This window comes from Cyrtonyx montezumae, unplaced genomic scaffold, assembly GCF_038088225.1.
Source record: "Cyrtonyx montezumae isolate F1298 unplaced genomic scaffold, pur_monq_1.0 scaffold_67, whole genome shotgun sequence".
NCBI lineage: Eukaryota > Metazoa > Chordata > Aves > Galliformes > Odontophoridae > Cyrtonyx > Cyrtonyx montezumae.
The window spans coordinates 5001-22188 of NW_027072075.1; the positions used below are offsets into that span (position 1 = coordinate 5001).

Sequence of the window (17188 nt, forward strand, 5' to 3'; positions counted from 1 at the left end):
ACACATAGTGGCCTCAGGTCACCCCAAGATGGCACCTGGTGGCCTCAGGTCACCCCAAGGGGACACCTGGTGGCCTTGGGGACACCTCGAGGTGGCACCGAGTGACACTGGGTCACCCTGGGACACTGTACTTGGGAGGTGCTAAGGGATATGGGGGGAGGGGGGGGCAGAGGGGAGGGTGGGATCGAGGGGTGTGTTCATGAAGGGGGGGGGGGGGTATTAATGGGTTTTAGGGGGTGATGGGGTGGGGTTGTATGGCAGGGTGTCTCGGGGGGGCATTAATTGGGGGGGGGTGGGGCAGATATCCCTTTAAGGGGGGGGGGGAATAATTTTTTTGCCCCCCCCCCCCAGGAGCCGAACCCCGAGGACCCCCTGAACAAGGAAGCGGCCGAAGTGCTGCAGAGCAACCGTCGCCTCTTCGAGCAGAACGTGCAGCGCTCGCTGCGGGGGGGCTACGTCGGCGCCACCTACTTCGAGCGCTGCCTCAAGTAGCCCCCCCCCCCCAAATCCCAAATCCCTCCCCCTCCAATCCCCCCCTTCCAACCCCCTCCCCCCAAATCCCAAATCCCAACCCCAAACCGTCTCCTCCCCGCCCCCCCCTATTTATTGCCCCCCTGGGGGCGGGGGGGGCCCCCTCCTTTCTGCCTCCCAACCTCCCCCCCCCCCCTCACTGTTTCACTCCCCCCTCCCCCCCCCCCCGCGGGTGATTAAAGGGCGATGGTAACGAGCGGCGGTGCCCCCCCCCCCCTCCTTCTCTGCTGTGGTGTGATTGGGGGGGGGGGGGGGGTGCACTGGTTTGGACTGGGAGGGGAAGGTGGACGTTGGGGATGGGGGGGGGCACTCAGTTCCCTGTTGTAGTGGTCCCAGTATGCCCAGTTCCCAGTCTCAGAGCTCCCAGTATGCCCAGTTCCCTGTGTGAGGGCTCCCAGTATGCCCAGTTCCCCATCTAAGGGCTCCCGGTATGCCCAGTTCCCCATCTAAGGGCTCCCAGTATGCCCAGTTCCCAGTCCTGGAGCTCCCAGTATGCCCAGTTCCCCATCTGAGGAATCCAGTATGCCCAGTTCCCAGTCCCAGAGCTCCCAGTATGCCCAGTTCCCCATCTGAGGGCTCCCTGTATGCCAGTTCCCCATCTGAGGGCTCCCAGTATGCCCAGTTCCCCATCTGAGGGATCCCAGTATGCCCAGTTCCCAGTCCCAGAGCTCCCAGTATGCCCAGTTCCCCATCTGAGGGCTCCCAGTATGCCCAGTTCCCTGGTCCCAGTGACCTTCCGATTATATCCCAGTATATCCCACTATATATCCTAATATAGATCCCAGTATGTCCCAGGGATGTCCCTCCCAGTATATCCCAGTATGCATCCCAGTTAGCCCCCAGTACCTCCCAGTATGGACTGGTGTCCTCAGTATATTGTATCCCAGTTCCTCCCAGTACGTCCCAGTATTCTTTCCACAATATATCCCAGTTCCCCCGGTGCGTCCCGGTGACCTTCCCAGTATATCCAAATGCATCCCAGTATATCCCAGTTATCCCCCAGTATCTCCCAGTTCCCGTTGTTCCGATTGCTCCAACTCAGTCCTCCGCACCGCCGGGGGGCGCTGTGCCGCCGGAAGTGCCGCTCTTTCCCGCCCTCTCACCGTCCCGGAAAGGGAGTGGCGTCACGCCGCCGCCGCCACTCAGCGAGCCCCGCCCTCATCACGTGACCTTCCCCTCCCGCATGACGTCACAGCGTTTGCGGAAGTGCGCGGGAGAGGCGGAAGGAGCGGGGTGAGGGTCCGGGCCCGCGGAGTCATAGAGACGGACGGAGGGGGATAGAGCGGCGCGCTGCAGACCGCGGGGAACCATAGAGTAACGGGGCGGGAGGGATAGAGCGGCCCCGTCCCGGGGATCATAGAGAGGGGCGCGTAGAGACCGAAGGAGTGGGGTAGAAGGGCCCCGGGCGTCGCGGAGGGGATTCTCGGGGAGAGGCGGCGAGGAGAGCGGCCGGGAGGGGACGGAAGGCGGTAGAGAGGAGCGTGCGGACGGAGGGGGGGAGGGGGCGGCGCTCCGGGCGGGGCGGAAATGTTGGTGGGGAGGGGGTAAAGGGGAGGGGCTTGTTTCTCGCTCTGCTATTGGCTGAGCTCGTGGTTGCCGTGGTGACGGGGGCGGGGCTGGGGGTGATGGTGCCCGTGGGGGTACGGAAATACCCCGGGTGGGGGGGGGGGAGAGATGGGTATTCTCAGCGGGGCGGGACCATTGGAGGAGTAATTGGGCGGGGCTTGTTTCTCGCTCTGCCATTGGCTGAGCTCCCCGTTGCCGTGGCGATGAGGGCGGGGCTAGGGGGTGACGCTCCCCCTGGGTGGGCGGGGTTCAGCACGGGGCGTAACCATTGGTGGGAGGACTGTGGCGGGGCTTGTTTCTCGCTCTGCCATTGGCTGAGCTCCCCGTTGCCGTGGCGATGGGGGCGGGGCTAGTGGCGATGCTGCCTCCCATGTCCCCTCTGTATCCGTATCCACGTGTCTACGCTCTCCCTTCTCCTGCCCCACCCGGGCCCCGATGCTCATGTCCCCTCCCCCCCATCTCCCCTCAGCTCTCTGCCGCCATGGACCTTCTGTTCGGCCGCCGGAAGACCCCGGAAGAGCTGCTGAGGCAGAACCAGAGGGCGCTGACCCGTGCCATGCGCGAGCTCGACCGCGAGCGCCAAAAACTCGAAGCTCAGGAGAAGAAAATCATCATCGACATCAAAAAGATGGCCAAGCAGGGACAGATGGTGAGGGGAACGCTTCCGGGTGGACCGAGGGACGCGGGGTGGGGTTGGGGGAGCGTGAAGGGGACGACTGTGCCGGTGATGGGGGAACGGAGAGGGGATATTGAGTGAGACAACTGGGGACACCATGGTGGTATGAGAACACATCGGGGCGCTTGAGAGAGGACTGGAAGGCCCAGGGGGAACTTTGAGGACTGGGGAAAGCCCCAAATGGCCACAGTGGGTACAAGAGGAGCCCAGCAAGATGGTGACGGGGACAAGGGGACAGCAGAGGGTTTCTTGGGGACATCACGGCCTCCCCATGTTCCCCTTTGTCCTTGCAGGACGCGGTGAAGATCATGGCGAAGGACCTGGTGAGGACGCGGCGCTACGTGAAGAAGTTCATCACCATGAGGGCCAACGTCCAGGCCGTGTCCCTCAAAATCCAGACCCTCAAATCCAACAACTCCATGGCCCAGGCCATGAAGGGCGTCACCAAGGCCATGGCCACCATGAACCGGCAGGTAGGTGCCCACGGGCATGTCCCCAGGGCCCCGGGTGGCCAAGGGGATGTCTCTGAGACCGTGGCACGATGGAGAATGTTTTGCATCTTTGCCACCTCGCCTGGGGATGGCCCAAAGGCTGTGGCCTCTGCAATGGTGCTCTGTGGGGTTGTCCCCAGGGTTGTGGGCATCGTGACCCCAGTGGGGGTGTTTTTGAGGACGTGGTTGGTATGAGTGGCCTTGGCTTGGCCATGGGGATGTCCCAAAGGTTGTGGCCGCAAGAAATCACTCAGAGTGTCCGTGTGTGCCCGCAGCTGAAGCTGCCTCAGATCCAGAAGATCATGATGGAGTTTGAGAAGCAGGCAGAGATCATGGACATGAAGGAGGAGCTGATGAACGACGCCATCGACGATGCCATGGGGGACGAGGACGACGAGGAAGAGAGGTGGGAGATGTGGGGGTGAGGGAGGTGTGGGGACGTGAGGGGACACGGGGGATGGGGAAGGGGAGGAACGTGGAGGAATGGGACACAAGGGATGGACGTGGAGTGACGAGGATGTTTGGGGCATGGGACAGAGTGAGACACAGTGAAGTGTGGGACGTGGCCATGTGTTTGGGATGGGACGTGTAGGGTGGGGACGTGGTAGGAGATGGATGTGTGGGGGGAGGATAAGGGGGATGTGAAGGTACGGAGAATGGGATGGAGGTGTGGAAGACACGAGGGTTCAGAACATGGGGGCATGAGAAGGGGACATAGTGGGGTGGGGACACGTGGGTTGGGCACGGGGTTATGGGTTGGGGATGTGAGCACGTAGAGCTGAAGAGTTTTGGGGGGGTGGGGGGGATGAGGTGGGGACACTTGAGGAGGTGGGGGAATGTGGGGATATGGGGGGGGATTATGGGGATGTTTTTGGGGTCCTGGTGTGGCCCCTTGACATCTGCTCTCGTCCCTCCCAGCGACGCGGTGGTGTCACAGGTGCTGGATGAGCTGGGGCTGACCCTCACCGATGAGCTGGCCAGTGAGTGGGGCTGGGGGATGATTTTGGGGGGGTCAGGGTGGCACTCAGGGCGGGAGGGGGGAGGATATTTAAGAGACCACAGGGGGCGTTTTTGGAGGAAATCTATGGAGCGTTTCTGGAACGTTTGGGGGATGTTTTGGGGGGGTTGAGGTTGCGGGGAAGGGAGGGGTACATGAAGGGAGGGGTGACACCCCCCTGATCTTTTACCTTCTGCCCCCAGCCCTGCCCCCGCCGGGGGGGTCGTTGGCAGCGGGGGAGGGGCGGGCGGCTGAGGCCGCTGCTGCATTGGCTGACGCCGACGCCGACCTCGAAGAACGGCTCAAGAACCTCCGCCGGGACTGACCCCCCGACCTCTGCACCCCGATTTCATCGTGAACCCCCCCCCTCCATTCCCTGGACCCCGGGCCTGACCTTGACAACCTTGGAGATGCCCTGCGCTGACCTCCAAATTTTGACCCCTCTTGGTGACTCGTGATCCGCCCCCCCCAACCCAGGGGGAGGGGGCTGACTCTGTTGACCTTTGACCCACCAAAATACCCTCGGGGGGGTGGGGGGGCTATCTGTGACACACTACAGAGCTTTTTTCCCGCTCCAGGGAGAGAATTGTCCCCCTCCGGGGCTACTTACCCACCTAAGGGGTATTTCTTCCTCCTCCCCCCACTTTTTATTCCCCTCTTATAGAGTATTTGCTTTTTTCCACATTTTTTTGCCCCCTTTTTCTGGGCTGTTGGACTGTTTGCCCCCTTCTTTGAGTTATTTCCCCCCCTTTCTGTGGGTATTTGCACTCCTCCCTGGGGGGTATTGCCCCTCTCTCCTGGGGCAGTTGAGTGGAACCGGGGCAATAAAGGCTGCACGTTGGCATCTGCCGCCTCCCCCCGCTGCTTCGTGGGGCTCCCAGTGCCTCCCAGCAAGGGACTGGGAGCACTGGGTGGGGAGTGGGAGTTCTCTGATGGCTGCTGTGGGGTCGGGCAGCGGTGGGACGATGAAACTACACCACCACGGGGTCCATTCGTGAGGAAGCAGCGATCTGAGGCGGCTGAAACCCCGTTTTGGGCTGAGAACACCTCGTATTGGTGCACCCCAAAGCTGCAAGGACTTCTCTCTGGAGCAGGAAACCCTCTGAATTCGAGCAGATGGAAATTTTGGCTGTGATTCCTGCAAGTCTGGAGCAGAAAATGAAAATCTGGGGGTCGAAAAGGAGGAAAAATTGCCATTGATGCCATTTATTTTTTATCTTTGGGAATGGCAGCTTTTTGGTGTTTTTGGGGGTGAGGGGAACTGCTTTGGTGCCCCCCCAGCCCCTCCTGGCAATGGTTGTGTGGCCTGGAGCTGTTTTTCGGGTCCCGGTGATGCATTTTTTCCCCTACTTTGAGAAGCAAAACCGTGCTGATTCTGCGCAGGAAGCGGAGGATTTCCCAATTTCCCACTCGTCTCCACTCCCTTGGCCCCCTCTTTTTATTTTATTTATTTGCACTTCTCTCCCTGTTCAGACTTTGTCCCTTTCCTGGGTCGCTGGGCGCGTGCGCCCGACCGTTCTGCATCAGGAGTGACCCAAAAAAGGGGGGGGGGGGACCGAAAAGACCCCAAAATAACGGGGTTTGCTTTACGCTGAGAATCTCAGGTGGGAACAAAGGCGAGGTATGAGCATCTTTTGGGATTTGTGTTGAGCCCGAGGGGTGAAGAGCTCAGCGGAAGCCAAACCAGATGGTTTAGAGCCAAAGCGGTCGGTTTAGACCCAAAATGGTTGGTTTTGAGCCCAAAACAGGGAGTTTTATGCTGGAGGTGGGATTGTTTGAGCCGCTGGGGGTTGGGATGGGATGGGAGAGTGGGGTTGCTGACGTAAATGTTTCTTTATTAAATACTTATGTACATATTTTATATTTGCTTCAGATGCTCGTGTGTTTTTATACATGTTATGTCTCTATGCATTTCTATACAAATATGTGTGTGTATTTACATCGCAGTCTGTCGTTGGCTGGCAGGATGCTGACGTGCGAGGTAGGACTCTTTGCTGGGCATGTTTTTGGTCATTTTTTTTTTTTGGGGGGGGAGGTGAAATGGGTATTTGTAATCATTTTGGAAGGAATTCCTAACAGGCAGAAAATAATCGTACCCGCTGGGTAACAGAGCTCTGTCAGCATGGGCAGGGAGGATTTGAACCCCAAAAATGGGTGGAAAAAAGTCGATGTTGGGATACAATGCCGAGCCAGTGAGCGCCACCGATGTGAATGTCCTCGGTGGGTGACACCTTACCCTGCCCTTCCCCACAGCTCTGCCTCGCTGCTGCCCTCCTCTTCCTCACCCAGAATGGGGCCGATGGAATGCCGATGGAAGGAAGCTTCTCCAGCTCCGTGGTGAGTCTCGAGTGTCATGAAAACCTCAGCTTTCCTGCATTCCTCCCCCAGAACCCACAGGGCGTTGCTGGAAGTCTTACGTAGCGTTTTGGACAGTGCTCTTGGAAGTACAGTTTGAATTTTGGGTGGTGTAGAGCTGAGAGTTGGACTGGACGGTCCTTTTGGTCCCTTCTGTTTCAGGATATCTCTTGACCCCACGATCCTTTGGTTCCACGATACTTTCATTGATAACGTGATTCTTTGATTCCATCCTTCCATAATTCTTTGATCCCACGATTCTGTTTTCTTTCATTGACTCCACCAATCCACAGTCCTCTTGATTCTGCAGTTCCACCATCATTTTCTTGCTTGCCCGTGCTGGTCGCTTCCCCCAGTGGGAAATCTCGCTCCAGAATCTGCGAAGGAATGGAGGCATCTGGAATACCACTTCCAGTTTGGCCAAAACAGTCTATTTTTCCCCGCAGCCTCCAGTTGGAGTTCTTCTCAGAAGGTGCAAGGCAAGGAGCTGCCTTCGTGGTTGTCCTGGGTGCCTTTTGATGGTGAATTACCAGCTGATGCTGTGTCCAACTGGAACGCCTACACCAAGATGACAGAGTACGTCTGCTCGCCGGACTTTCGGTTTTGCAACACTGGTTCCTACGTTCCCAGCCGGGGCCCGTTTTGCTCTTTTCCATACGGAGGATTGGAGCTGAAATACTCCAAATTCAAAGTGTTGGTCAACCGAGGGAAGCTCGAGGCGCTGAGATGGGTGGACGACTCTTTCGGTGGCATACCTGAGAACGCCGTTGAGGGTTGTGAGTTGACGGATATCTACGTGGGGAGGAACCGTTACGGCCTGGGGAAGGTCACCAAGGAGCAGAGGGCTTTATTTGTGGTGGTGGATGGCAAGGAGGTGTGGTACAAGTGGTACCAAGTCTTGACCGTGAAGACGGGCCCGGCGAACATCACCATTTCCGGTGTCCTCTACAATGTGAGCGCGGCTGTGGAGCACGGCGAGGACGTCACCGTAACGAAAACCACGGTGAAAAACGAAGGCTGCCAGGGGAAGCGCCAAGAAGTCACCTTGGAAGAGGCCACCGAGGTGGAGCACGACTGGGAGCTGGACCAGGACATCTTCAGCACCGTCCGCGGGGTACTGGAAGTCAGCCCCTTGACCTTCAATGGGATCAGCTGGGAGGCCACCAGCGTCACCAACGTCACCTGGCTGGGAAAAGCCAGCGCCGGTGAGTACGTCGAACACACCCACAAAGTTGAGCTGGAGATGCAACCCCGTACGGCATGCATGGTAGCCATGGTGGGACGTCGGCTGGACACCCACATCCCGTTCACCGCGTGGCTCACACGGGATTTCGGTGATGGCCAACCTCACAAGGTGGCAGTGACGGGGGTGGCCCGAAGCCAGCAAGTGGTGGGGGTCCGAGCTGGCGTTGAGCTGTGCTGGCCCCTTCCTGGTTCAACACAGTGCTGAGCTCTCTACGCCCGGAGTTGGATGGACGTAGTCTTCCAGTGTGCTGTGTTTTACTTTTCCTGTTTTACAAAGAACATACTTGCAAATGAAACAGATAGGTCTGTGTGGTTTGTTGGGTCGAGGTGACGTGCACGTGTCTCAGCATCACCTCAGGAGGAGGATGGTGGAGGCTTTGTCCTTGCAGGATGCTCACTATCTACATTGAGTCCCCATTGAGTCCCCATAGGATCCCCATTGAGTCTCCTCTGTATTCCCATAGGATCCCCATTGGGTCTCCATTGCTTCTCCATAGGATCCCTGTTGGGTCTCCATTGTGTTTTCCCATAGGATCCCCTTTTTGTCTCCATTGCTTCCCCATAGGATTCCCTTTGGATCTCCATTGTTTTCCTATAGGATCCCCTTTGGGTTTCCATTGTTTCCCCATAGGATCCCCATTGGGTCTCCATTGCTTCCTCATAGGATCCCCATTGGTCTCCATTGCTTCCTCATAGGATCCCCATTGGGTCTCCATTATTTTCCCATAGGATCCCCGTTGGGTTTCCATTGTTTCCCCACAGGATCCCCTTTGGGTTTCCATTGTTTCCCCATAGGATCCCCATTGGGTCTCCATTGCTTCCTCATAGGATCCCCATTGGGTCTGCATTGTTTTCCCATAGGATCCCCATTGGTTTCCATTGTTTCCCCATAGGGTCCCCATTGGGTCTCCATTGCTTCCTCATAGGATCCCCATTGGGTCTCCATTGCTTCCCCATAAGGATCTGTTTCTCTTGTCCCCCACCATGCCACATTCTGCAGTTTCCACTGAAATCTAAATTTTCCTCTAAAAATTTTGCACCTGCATCCCCAACCCCTTGCATTCCCATGAGCACGCCCTTGCTCTCTTTCCCCACAGAAAACAAACAAAAAAGCAACTGAAGAAACACGAGAGAATGTGGAGAAATGGGTAAAACTTTTGTTACAGCAATGGTGGGGGGGAGAAAGTGGGGTGAACCCGCAGGGAGGAGGTATGGAGCCCTGGGCATGTCGAGTGGTCCATGAGGTAGGTCAGTGCTGGAGAATTAAGGCCTGGGGAGGAGGATGTCACCCGCTGCAGGAGTGACAATGAATAAATACTGGGAAAAAAAAATAAATAGTGAGATTCAACTGGAAGTGCTCAGCTGGAGGGGATGGGGCGTCCTGGTGGTGGAGATGAGGGTGGGGTGTGTGGAGGTGAGACCAAAGAACTCACGGCAGACGTCGTCCATCAGATGTTCATCCGTGCTGTATCTCCTCTGGGACCAGAAATCCAGATTTTGGATCTTGAAGGACATCATCCATCATCTCACCTTCACCCTCATCCATACTTAATCTCCTCTGGGACTAAATAATCAAGTTCTGGGGCTTCCAGGCTCCTAGAAGACATCAACCATCAGTTCATTGCCACTTTCATCTATCTTGAGGGACATCACCATCAGTTCATCTTCACCCTCATCCATTACATCTCTGGGACAAAGGAGACATGTTTTGGGGCTACCAGGCTCTGGGAAGACATCAGCCATCAGCTCGAAGCCACCTTCATTCATGTTCTGTTTCCTTTGGACCCGGGGAACAAAGTTTTGAAGCCACCAAGACTTGGGCAGACATCAAGTGTCAGCTCACCATCAGCCTCATCTGTTTTCCATCTCCTCTGGGACTAAAGGAGTCACATACCAAGCTCATGGAGAACATCAACCATCAGGTCATCTTCACCCCCAGCCATGTTACATCTCATCTGGGACCAGTGAGCTGCATCACGAGCCACCAGGCTCATGGGAGACATCAGGTTTGTCTTTACCTTCATCCATTTTGTATCTCCTCTGCATCCAAGGAACAAAGTTCTGGAGCCACCAAGCTCTTGAGAGACATCAACCACCAGCTCATCACGCTCATCCATGTTCTATCTCCTCTGGGACCAAGGAGTTGTGTCCTGAGGCTACCAGGATTTCAAACATGTAGAATTGGATCCCTTCCTCAGTACTGGGCAACTTCAGGGCCTCCTGGGCTAATTTGGAGGCCGCCAACCATCCTTGGAGGCTGTTGGAGGCCGCCAACCATCCTTGGAGGCTGTTGGAGGCCGCCAAACATCCTTGGAGGCTGTTGGAGGCCGCCAAACATCCTTGGAGACTCTTGGAGGCCACCAAACATCCTTGGAGGCTGTTGGAGATCGCCAGCCATCCTTGGAGGCTGTTGGAGATCGCCAGCCATCCTTGGAGGCTCTTGGAGGCTGAAAACCATCCTTGGAGGCTGTTGGAGATCGCCAGCCATCCTTGGAGGCTGTTGGAGATCGCCAGCCATCCTTGGAGGCTCTTGGAGGCTGAAAACCATCCTTGGAGGCTGTTGGAGGCCGAAAACCATCCTTGGAGGCTGTTGGAGGCCGAAAACCATCCTTGGAGGCTGTTGGAGGCTGCCAGCCATCCTTGGAGGCTCTTGGAGGCCACCAGCCATTCTTGGAGGCTCTTGGAGGCCGCCGACCATCCTTGGAGGCTGCCAACCATCAGCTCACCTTCACCCCTAGCGATGTTGCAACCCCACTGGCGATTCCTCTCTTCACCTCCCCCAGACCCTCATCCCACCACCCGACCCTATCACTTATCCCTGGCAGCCGCCCGCGCGTGGATCCGCGTGTGCCGGGCGAGCGAGGACTTATTGCTGAAGCTTTGCCACACTGAGGACAGGAGAAGGGCCTCTCTCCCGTGTGCGAGCGCTCGTGCACCGTCAGGTCCGCCAGGTACTTGAAGCTCTTCCCACACGCCCCGCAGGGGTAGGGCCGCTCCTCGGTGTGGCTGCGCTGGTGCATGGTGAGGTTGGACTGCTGGCTGAAACGCTTCCCGCACGCCGCGCAGGGGTAAGGCCTCTCGCCCGTGTGCGACCTCTGGTGCTTGTTGAGGTCCGATGGGTTGGTGAAGGTCTTCCCGCACGCCCCGCAGGCGTACGGCCGCTCGCCGGTGTGCAGCCGCTGGTGGGTGGTGAGGGTGGAGAGGTGTCCGAAGCTCTTGCCGCACGCACCGCAGGCGTAGGGCTTCACCCCGGTGTGGGTCCGTTGGTGGGTCTTCAGGTGGGTCAGGCGGCCGAAGGTCTTCCCGCATTCCCCGCATGGGTAGGGACGCTCCTTGCCATGTGCTGGTGGTTTTGCCCATGGTTTCTCAGCGTTGCCGGTGTCCTCTGTTGGTCTGGGTGGGCTTTGGGGTGGTGGGGAAGAGGTGGGATCCTTTGGGATCCCTCTGGGGCGGTGGTGGATCTCGGTCTGCGTGGTGGGGCCACCTCTGGGGATGCTGGAGGGGCGTGGGGGGTCTTGGGTTGTCAGAAGTGGGTCCTCCAGCTCTGTGCTGGCTGTGGTGGGACCTGCTGGTGGGAAGAAGGGAATTTGGATGCTGCTCCTCATGGGACATCGACCCGCTCCTCCGTGGCCCATCCCTCTGTGGTCTCCTCTACCCATGGTGGAGGTGGTCCAACTCCCACCCACCGAGCAAAACCCAAATCCCTCCATCCCTGGTGGGTCCATCGAACCATATTGAGGGAGATGAAAAAGAAACCACCACCAGTGAGTGCAGTCCCAAATCCCAACGTCCCTGGTAGGTCCATATTGGTGTGGGGTGAAGACAAGACCACCACCACTGAGCAGAACCCCAAATCCCAATGTCACCAGTTGGTCCGTACTGGTGTGGGATGAACAGCCGCTGAGCATTACCTGTTTCCTGCAGACTTCTCTCTTCCTCCTCCTCCTCCTCTTCCTCCTCAGGGTCCAACCTCCCATTGCCCTCCACCACTCGTCCCCAGTGGGCTCCTGTGGGGGGCTGGGGGGGTCCAGCAACACCTCGGGTCCTCTGTGTTCCCCGGGGTCACCTCCTCCAGCTTCACACGCACTGTCACCTGTGGGACAAGAGCACGGGGGGGGGGAGGGGGGCACGGAGGGTGGGGGGGCTGAAACAGCGTGCCGCCCCTTGTCTTGGGGGGGGGCAAAGGGGTGTTGGGTGTTGGGGGGGGGGGGGGGGGGGGGGGGGGGGGGGGGGGGGGGGGGAAGAGACGTGCTACCCTATTTCAAGAAGGAGATATGGGGTTATGCAATGTGGGTGCTGCTGGCCTCATTGGGAGGGGAAATAAGGGATTTGAGGGGAGGGGGTCCAAAAGGGGCACTGCCTTCACTGAGGGGGGGGAGGACAAAGGGTTAGGGGTCCAAAAGGGGTCCTGCCTTCACTGAGGGGGGAGTGGGGCAAGGGTTTTGGGGTACAAAAGGGGTCCTGCCTTCACTGGGGGGGGACAGGGAGTGTGGGGGGGGGGGGTGGAGGTGGGGGAAAGGGGTTATGCAAAGGGAGTGCAGCCCTGATTTTGGGGGGGGGCAGGGCGATGGGTTATGGAACTGCTGCGCTCTTTGGGGCCGGGGGGGGGGGGGGGGGGTGGTTTAAGGGAGGTACAACCCTAATTTTGGAAGGTGGGGGGAGGGGGGGGAGACAGACTGGGGTGCTACCTTCATTTTGGGGGAGGGGGGGGAGTAGGAGGGAGGGGCGTCCAAAAGGGGTTTCTGCCCACGGTTGGGAGTGGGGGCAAAGAGCTGGGGAAAGGGAACGGAGGGGAGGGGGACGTTTGCATTCATTTCTGGGGGCTTATGCAAAGGAAACTCGGGGGTGGGGGGCACGGGGGGGGGGGGGGGGGGGAGGGGTGGGGGTCCTCACCTGCCTCTCCCATCCAGTCTGGAAGCTCTCAGCCAATGCCACAGCCTGAGCGCAGCTCTGGGGGTGCCGTACCCACACCCAGCTCTGGATGTCCTCGGGTAGGATGCTGAGGAACTGTTCGAGCACCAGGAGCTCCACGATCTGTTCTTTGCTCCTCCGTTCGGGACGGAGCCAACGGCGGCAGAGTTCCCGTAACCTCCGACACGCGGAGCGGGGACCCGAAGCGTCCCCATAAAGGAACTGCCGGAACCGCAACCTCCGCTGCTCCGCGTTCGGACCGCCCCCCACCCAAGGGGTGGGAATCCATCGCGGGGGGGTCGGGGTGGGGTCCATGGGACGGCGGAGGGGGTGACCCCTTTCCCCCCCCCCCCCCTCCCCCGATTTTCGGTGGGTTTGATGCTTCTTGCTTTTGATTTTGGTTTTTTCCGGGGGGGGGAGGTGTTGTCTGCTGTGGGAAAAGGGGGGGGGGTAAAGTTGGACTCCCTCGCCTCCCTCCCCCCCCCCTTCTCCCCCAAATTTTACACACCCTTCCCGTTATCCGACCCCCCCCTCCCCTCATGGATCATGCAGTGTGCCCCCCCCCCATCTGCAGACCTCCCCCGTTATCCAACCCCTACCCCCCAGCACCACACAATGTGCCCCCCCATCTGCAGACCCCCCAGACCCCCTATTCTTCCACCCCATACATCATGCAGTGTGACCCCTCCTTTTGCAGACCCCCTCCATTATCCAACCCCCCCTCCCCCCCAGATCATGCAATATGGCCCCCTCTGCAGACCCCCCCCCCATTATCCAACCCCTACCCCCCAGCCCCACACAATGAGACCCCCATCTGCAGACCCCCCCCATTATTCTACCCACCCCTCCCCCCCCCCAGTCTGCAGATCCCTCCGTTATCCAACCCCCTCCCAGCACCGCACATGGTGCCCCCCTCCCTCATTGTGCAAAAGACCGAGCTCCTCCCCACCCCCCCCCCGCCTCATAACCTTACACACACCCCCTGGATGCTTCAATGCCCCCCCCCAGCCCCCCCAGACCTGGCTGCTGCCACCGCTGCTCTCCGATCTCCGACACAAAGGGCCTCTGCCCCCCCTTCTCCCACCCCCCCCACTCCCCCCCTCACCCCCCTTACTTCCAAACCGGAACCCCTCCCCCCCCCCCCCCCCCTTCGGACTCCCCCCACTACATCCACGTCACAGCGCTGGGCTCAGCTTTAACCCTGCATTGCCCGGAGAGTGGGGGGAGGGGGGGGGGGAAAACACAAACGGGGAACCCTCCCCCCTTGGCATTCACAAATTGGACCTCCCCCCAAACTGGACACCCTTTCCCTGGGCACTCCATTGCACCCCCGAAAGGGGATCCCCCAAATTTAATCCCTCCCCCACAAAACTGGGAACCTCAAACAGGACACCCCTCTCACCCTGGATACTCCATTGTGCTCCCAAAAGGGGGACCCCCCAAATTGTGCCCCCTTCCTTCAAACTGGGATGGGGACAGGGACACGATGGGGACAAAATGGGGGCAGGGATGGGGAAACAGTGGGGTTGAGTATGGGGACAGGAATAGGGACATAATAGGGACGGGGATGGGGACACAATGGGGACACAGTGGGGGCAGGAATGGGGGCACACTGGAGATGGGGACACAATAAGGATGGGGACCAACTGAGGACACCGTGGGGATGGGGACATAGTGATGGCAGGAATGGGGACACAATGAAGTTTGGGACACAATGGGGGCAGGAATGGGGACACAATTGGGATGTGGACACAGTGGGGATGGGATTGAGACGTATGGGGCCGCCTCCTGCCTCCTCTCCCCCTATTTTCCCCTCTTCACCTTACTCCCTCCCTTCCCTCCCCCCATTTCTCCTTTTCGCTTTCACTTTTCTTTCCCTGCTCTGGGACAACCACGGGCTTACACCGCCCTTCCCCTCACCCCCCCCCCTCCCCACACTGTTGACACACACAGAAGGTCTCCATGTAGGCGGCGTTGGGCAGAGTTCATTTCCTGAGGTGACTTTTCCCCCTACCCTCAGCAGATCCCACTGCTGGAGACGCTGGGATGGGCTCACGGAGTGTGGAGATCCAACTCACCAACAGCACCAAGGAAGTGCTGCGCTCCCCCAGGTAACGCTGACAAAGGGGATTGGGGGCAGTGGTGGTGGGGGGAGCGACATCGAACTTCACGGACAGGGTTGAGTTTGTTGAGTTGGGATCAAGAGTTCCCCCACTGATCGGGTTACAACCTAAATGACAATGTGTATTTGCTGGGTCGAAGGATACGTGCGAAGGGTGGGGGCCTACGGGCAACGGTTGTGTTGATGAGGGTCGAGGATGGAGCGTGGTGTTGGTAGCCGGGTGTTGGTGGTGTTTTGTTTGGAATGGAAAGTTCTGGAGCCTCTGTCCAAAGGAAATGGTGGAAGCTCCATCCCACGGAAGAGATGGAGCCTCCATCCCGTGGAAGTTCTGGAGTCTCCACCCCTTTCAAATAGTAGAACCTCCATCCCATTAAAGATTTGGAGCCTCCATCCCAGGGAAAGAGTGGAATCTCCACCCCTGGAGGTACTGATGTGGCACTCGGGTTTGGTGATGGGACTCGAGTTGGGCTGACGGTTGGACCTGGTGGTCTAGAAAGCCTATTCCAACTTTGATGGAAGCCTATTTGATGGTTCTGTGATGTCCCTCGGGGCATTAAAGATGAACTCAAGAGCTCTCCAAGTCCCCATGCTCTTGCCTACCCCTCTCCCAAGCCCACCCTTCTCCTTCTCCACCTCCTCTCCCAATCCCTGCCCTCCCTCTCTCGCTATCTTCAGCTCTCCTCTCATTCCAGGAGCTACTGCTTCAGCGGCTACAACTCCGTGCCCCCCAACCCCATCATCCTACCAGGAGACACGGGATGCTGCACCTTCTCCAACTCCCTGCACTCTTTCCGGGGCAGCGTGGGCATCCTGGTGTACGAGGCAGAAACCTTCACCTTGGCCATCCTCTTCTCCAACCCTTACAACTACAAGCTTTTCTACATGGAGTTTGCCATGGAGATCTCCCCGGAAAAAGCCCACCTTGGCATTCTGGAGGAGGTCTACCAGAGGATATACAGAGGTTTACCTGCAAATCCTAAAAACAGCGGGATGATCCAGAACGTCAGGCTGCACACAACCCAGGAGACCATGGTGGTCTCTGCTGGCAGCACGCAGGTCATGGCTACCATGTCCAGTGCTGCCAAGTCTATCATTAAAATCATCGTGGAGAACAAGGGCAGTCCTCCTCCGTATTCGGAGGCAACACAATCCCATTACTTCATGCATGATGTCCTGAGGAAAGAGAGAATGCAGAAGAAGCAAGGAGATAATGGAGCCCGCTAAGCAGAGCGTGCCGCCCTCCAAAAATGCTGAAGTAGAGCAACAACACACAAATGTTAATCCTTTTTTTTTGTTTGTTTGTTTTTTTCCTTCTTCTCTTTCTGTTCTTCTTCTCTTCCTGTTCTTCTCTTTCTGTTCTTCTTCTCTTCCTGTTCTTCTCTTTCTGTTTTTCCTCATGGTTGGAAGCCACAACGGCAGCCAAACGCCAGCAAATCATGACAATAAAAAAGTCATTGCAGATAAGAATAACTGCAAAGCGTGGTGTCTCGGGGCAGCAGGGGTGGGTGGGGAGGGAGGGTCTGAGCTCTGCTGGGTTTTGTGGGGAGGAATTTTGCGAGGGGAGCTCTGAAATGCAAATCCAAACCTGTGCTATCACAGCAGCTCGGGACGTTCCATGGCCAAGGAGGAAATGTCGGAAGGACACGATGGCAATGGTTTCACCATTGGGTCCCATCTGCTTGATGCTATCCAGAAATCGGGGCCTTCGGTGGGCGGTGTGGGAAGACCCATTGGGTTTATGCTCCTCAACACTTGGGTGATGCCAGCAAAGGGACCAAAGATGTCTTGATGGCCACCAGGATGGTTATCAACCGCATCCAGGACTGAGGCTGGAACCTGGTAGGAAATCGAGCACCTGGGATATCTTCAGAGACCAATGAAAAGGGTTGATGTTCAGAGAGAAAGGCATCTTTTTAATCCGTATGGTGTGTGGCTGACAGAATAAATAATGCCAAATATTCCAAATGTAGCCAAGATATTTTACAGATAGTGTAGTCAGAAAGATTATCGCGATGGAAAGAGACAATCAAAATAAAGGGAGGGCTGTGGTCAATGGCTCTACATCCAGGGGGATGCAGCAACGAGTGGTGGACACCCCTGGAGGTGTCTGAGGTCAGGTTGGATGGAGCCTGGGGCAATCTGCTCTACTACTTGATCCAGCTGTGGCGCGGGGACTGGAACCTGATGGTCTTTGAGGTCCCCTCCAACCCAATTCTATGATCCTTTCGTGGAGCTGGTCGTGTTGGTCAAGACCCTACTGGGTTGGCCATGCAGAGACCCTAAATTCAGGCAAG

At 57.8% G+C, this 17188-nt stretch overlaps 4 protein-coding genes across 4 annotated transcripts in view; 3 read left to right on the forward strand and 1 right to left on the reverse strand.

Moving 5' to 3' along the window:
- LOC136057455 (NEDD8-conjugating enzyme Ubc12-like) overlaps nt 1–501 on the forward strand; it is a 5495-nt gene extending 4994 nt beyond the window's left edge. Inside the window, exon 6 of the mRNA XM_065750180.1 lies at nt 352–501. Within this exon, the coding sequence (XP_065606252.1) occupies nt 352–492 (141 nt within the window). The 3' untranslated portion in view covers nt 493–501. The remainder of the gene's footprint in view (nt 1–351) is intronic.
- Nucleotides 502–1685: 1184 nt separating this feature from the next.
- On the forward strand, nt 1686–4590 carry CHMP2A (charged multivesicular body protein 2A). The gene is made up of 6 exons (XM_065750177.1): nt 1686–1764; nt 2567–2746; nt 3067–3246; nt 3540–3670; nt 4183–4244; nt 4465–4590. Exons 2-6 carry the CDS (start codon nt 2579–2581, stop codon nt 4584–4586), a joined length of 663 nt encoding a protein of 220 aa, XP_065606249.1. The 5' UTR covers nt 1686–1764; nt 2567–2578; the 3' UTR covers nt 4587–4590.
- A 1882-nt stretch (nt 4591–6472) lies between these two features.
- LOC136057456 (natterin-3-like) lies at nt 6473–8085 on the forward strand. Its single transcript, XM_065750181.1, is given in 3 exon segments — nt 6473–6569; nt 6572–6598; nt 7063–8085. Coding segments are annotated over 3 exon segments (1128 nt in total). The 3' UTR covers nt 8067–8085.
- Nucleotides 8086–9878: 1793 nt separating this feature from the next.
- Nucleotides 9879–13087, reverse strand: LOC136057457 (zinc finger and SCAN domain-containing protein 22-like). Its single transcript, XM_065750182.1, has 3 exons — nt 12755–13087; nt 11842–11954; nt 9879–11356 (listed from the first exon to the last, which is right to left on the reverse strand). The coding sequence occupies exons 1-3, from the start codon at nt 13085–13087 to the stop codon at nt 10579–10581; spliced, it is 1224 nt and encodes a 407-aa protein (XP_065606254.1). The 3' UTR covers nt 9879–10578.
- Nucleotides 13088–17188: the final 4101 nt, after the last annotated feature.

Excerpts from the sequence above, each read along its gene's own strand:
- CHMP2A (XM_065750177.1), top strand. The coding sequence starts at position 2,579 with ATGGACCTTCTGTTCGGCCGCCGGAAGACCCCGGAAGAGCTGCTGAGG. Across the intron at positions 2,747-3,066 it reads TGGCCAAGCAGGGACAGATG|GACGCGGTGAAGATCATGGC; the intron begins GTGAGGGGAACG and ends TTGTCCTTGCAG. Across the intron at positions 4,245-4,464 it reads CCTCACCGATGAGCTGGCCA|CCCTGCCCCCGCCGGGGGGG; the intron begins GTGAGTGGGGCT and ends TTCTGCCCCCAG.
- LOC136057457 (XM_065750182.1), bottom strand. The coding sequence starts at position 13,087 with ATGGACCCCACCCCGACCCCCCCGCGATGGATTCCCACCCCTTGGGTG. Across the intron at positions 11,955-12,754 it reads AGACTGGATGGGAGAGGCAG|GTGACAGTGCGTGTGAAGCT; the intron begins GTGAGGACCCCC and ends CTTGTCCCACAG. Across the intron at positions 11,357-11,841 it reads CTGGGGACGAGTGGTGGAGG|CATCCCCAGAGGTGGCCCCA; the intron begins GCAATGGGAGGT and ends ACGCCCCTCCAG.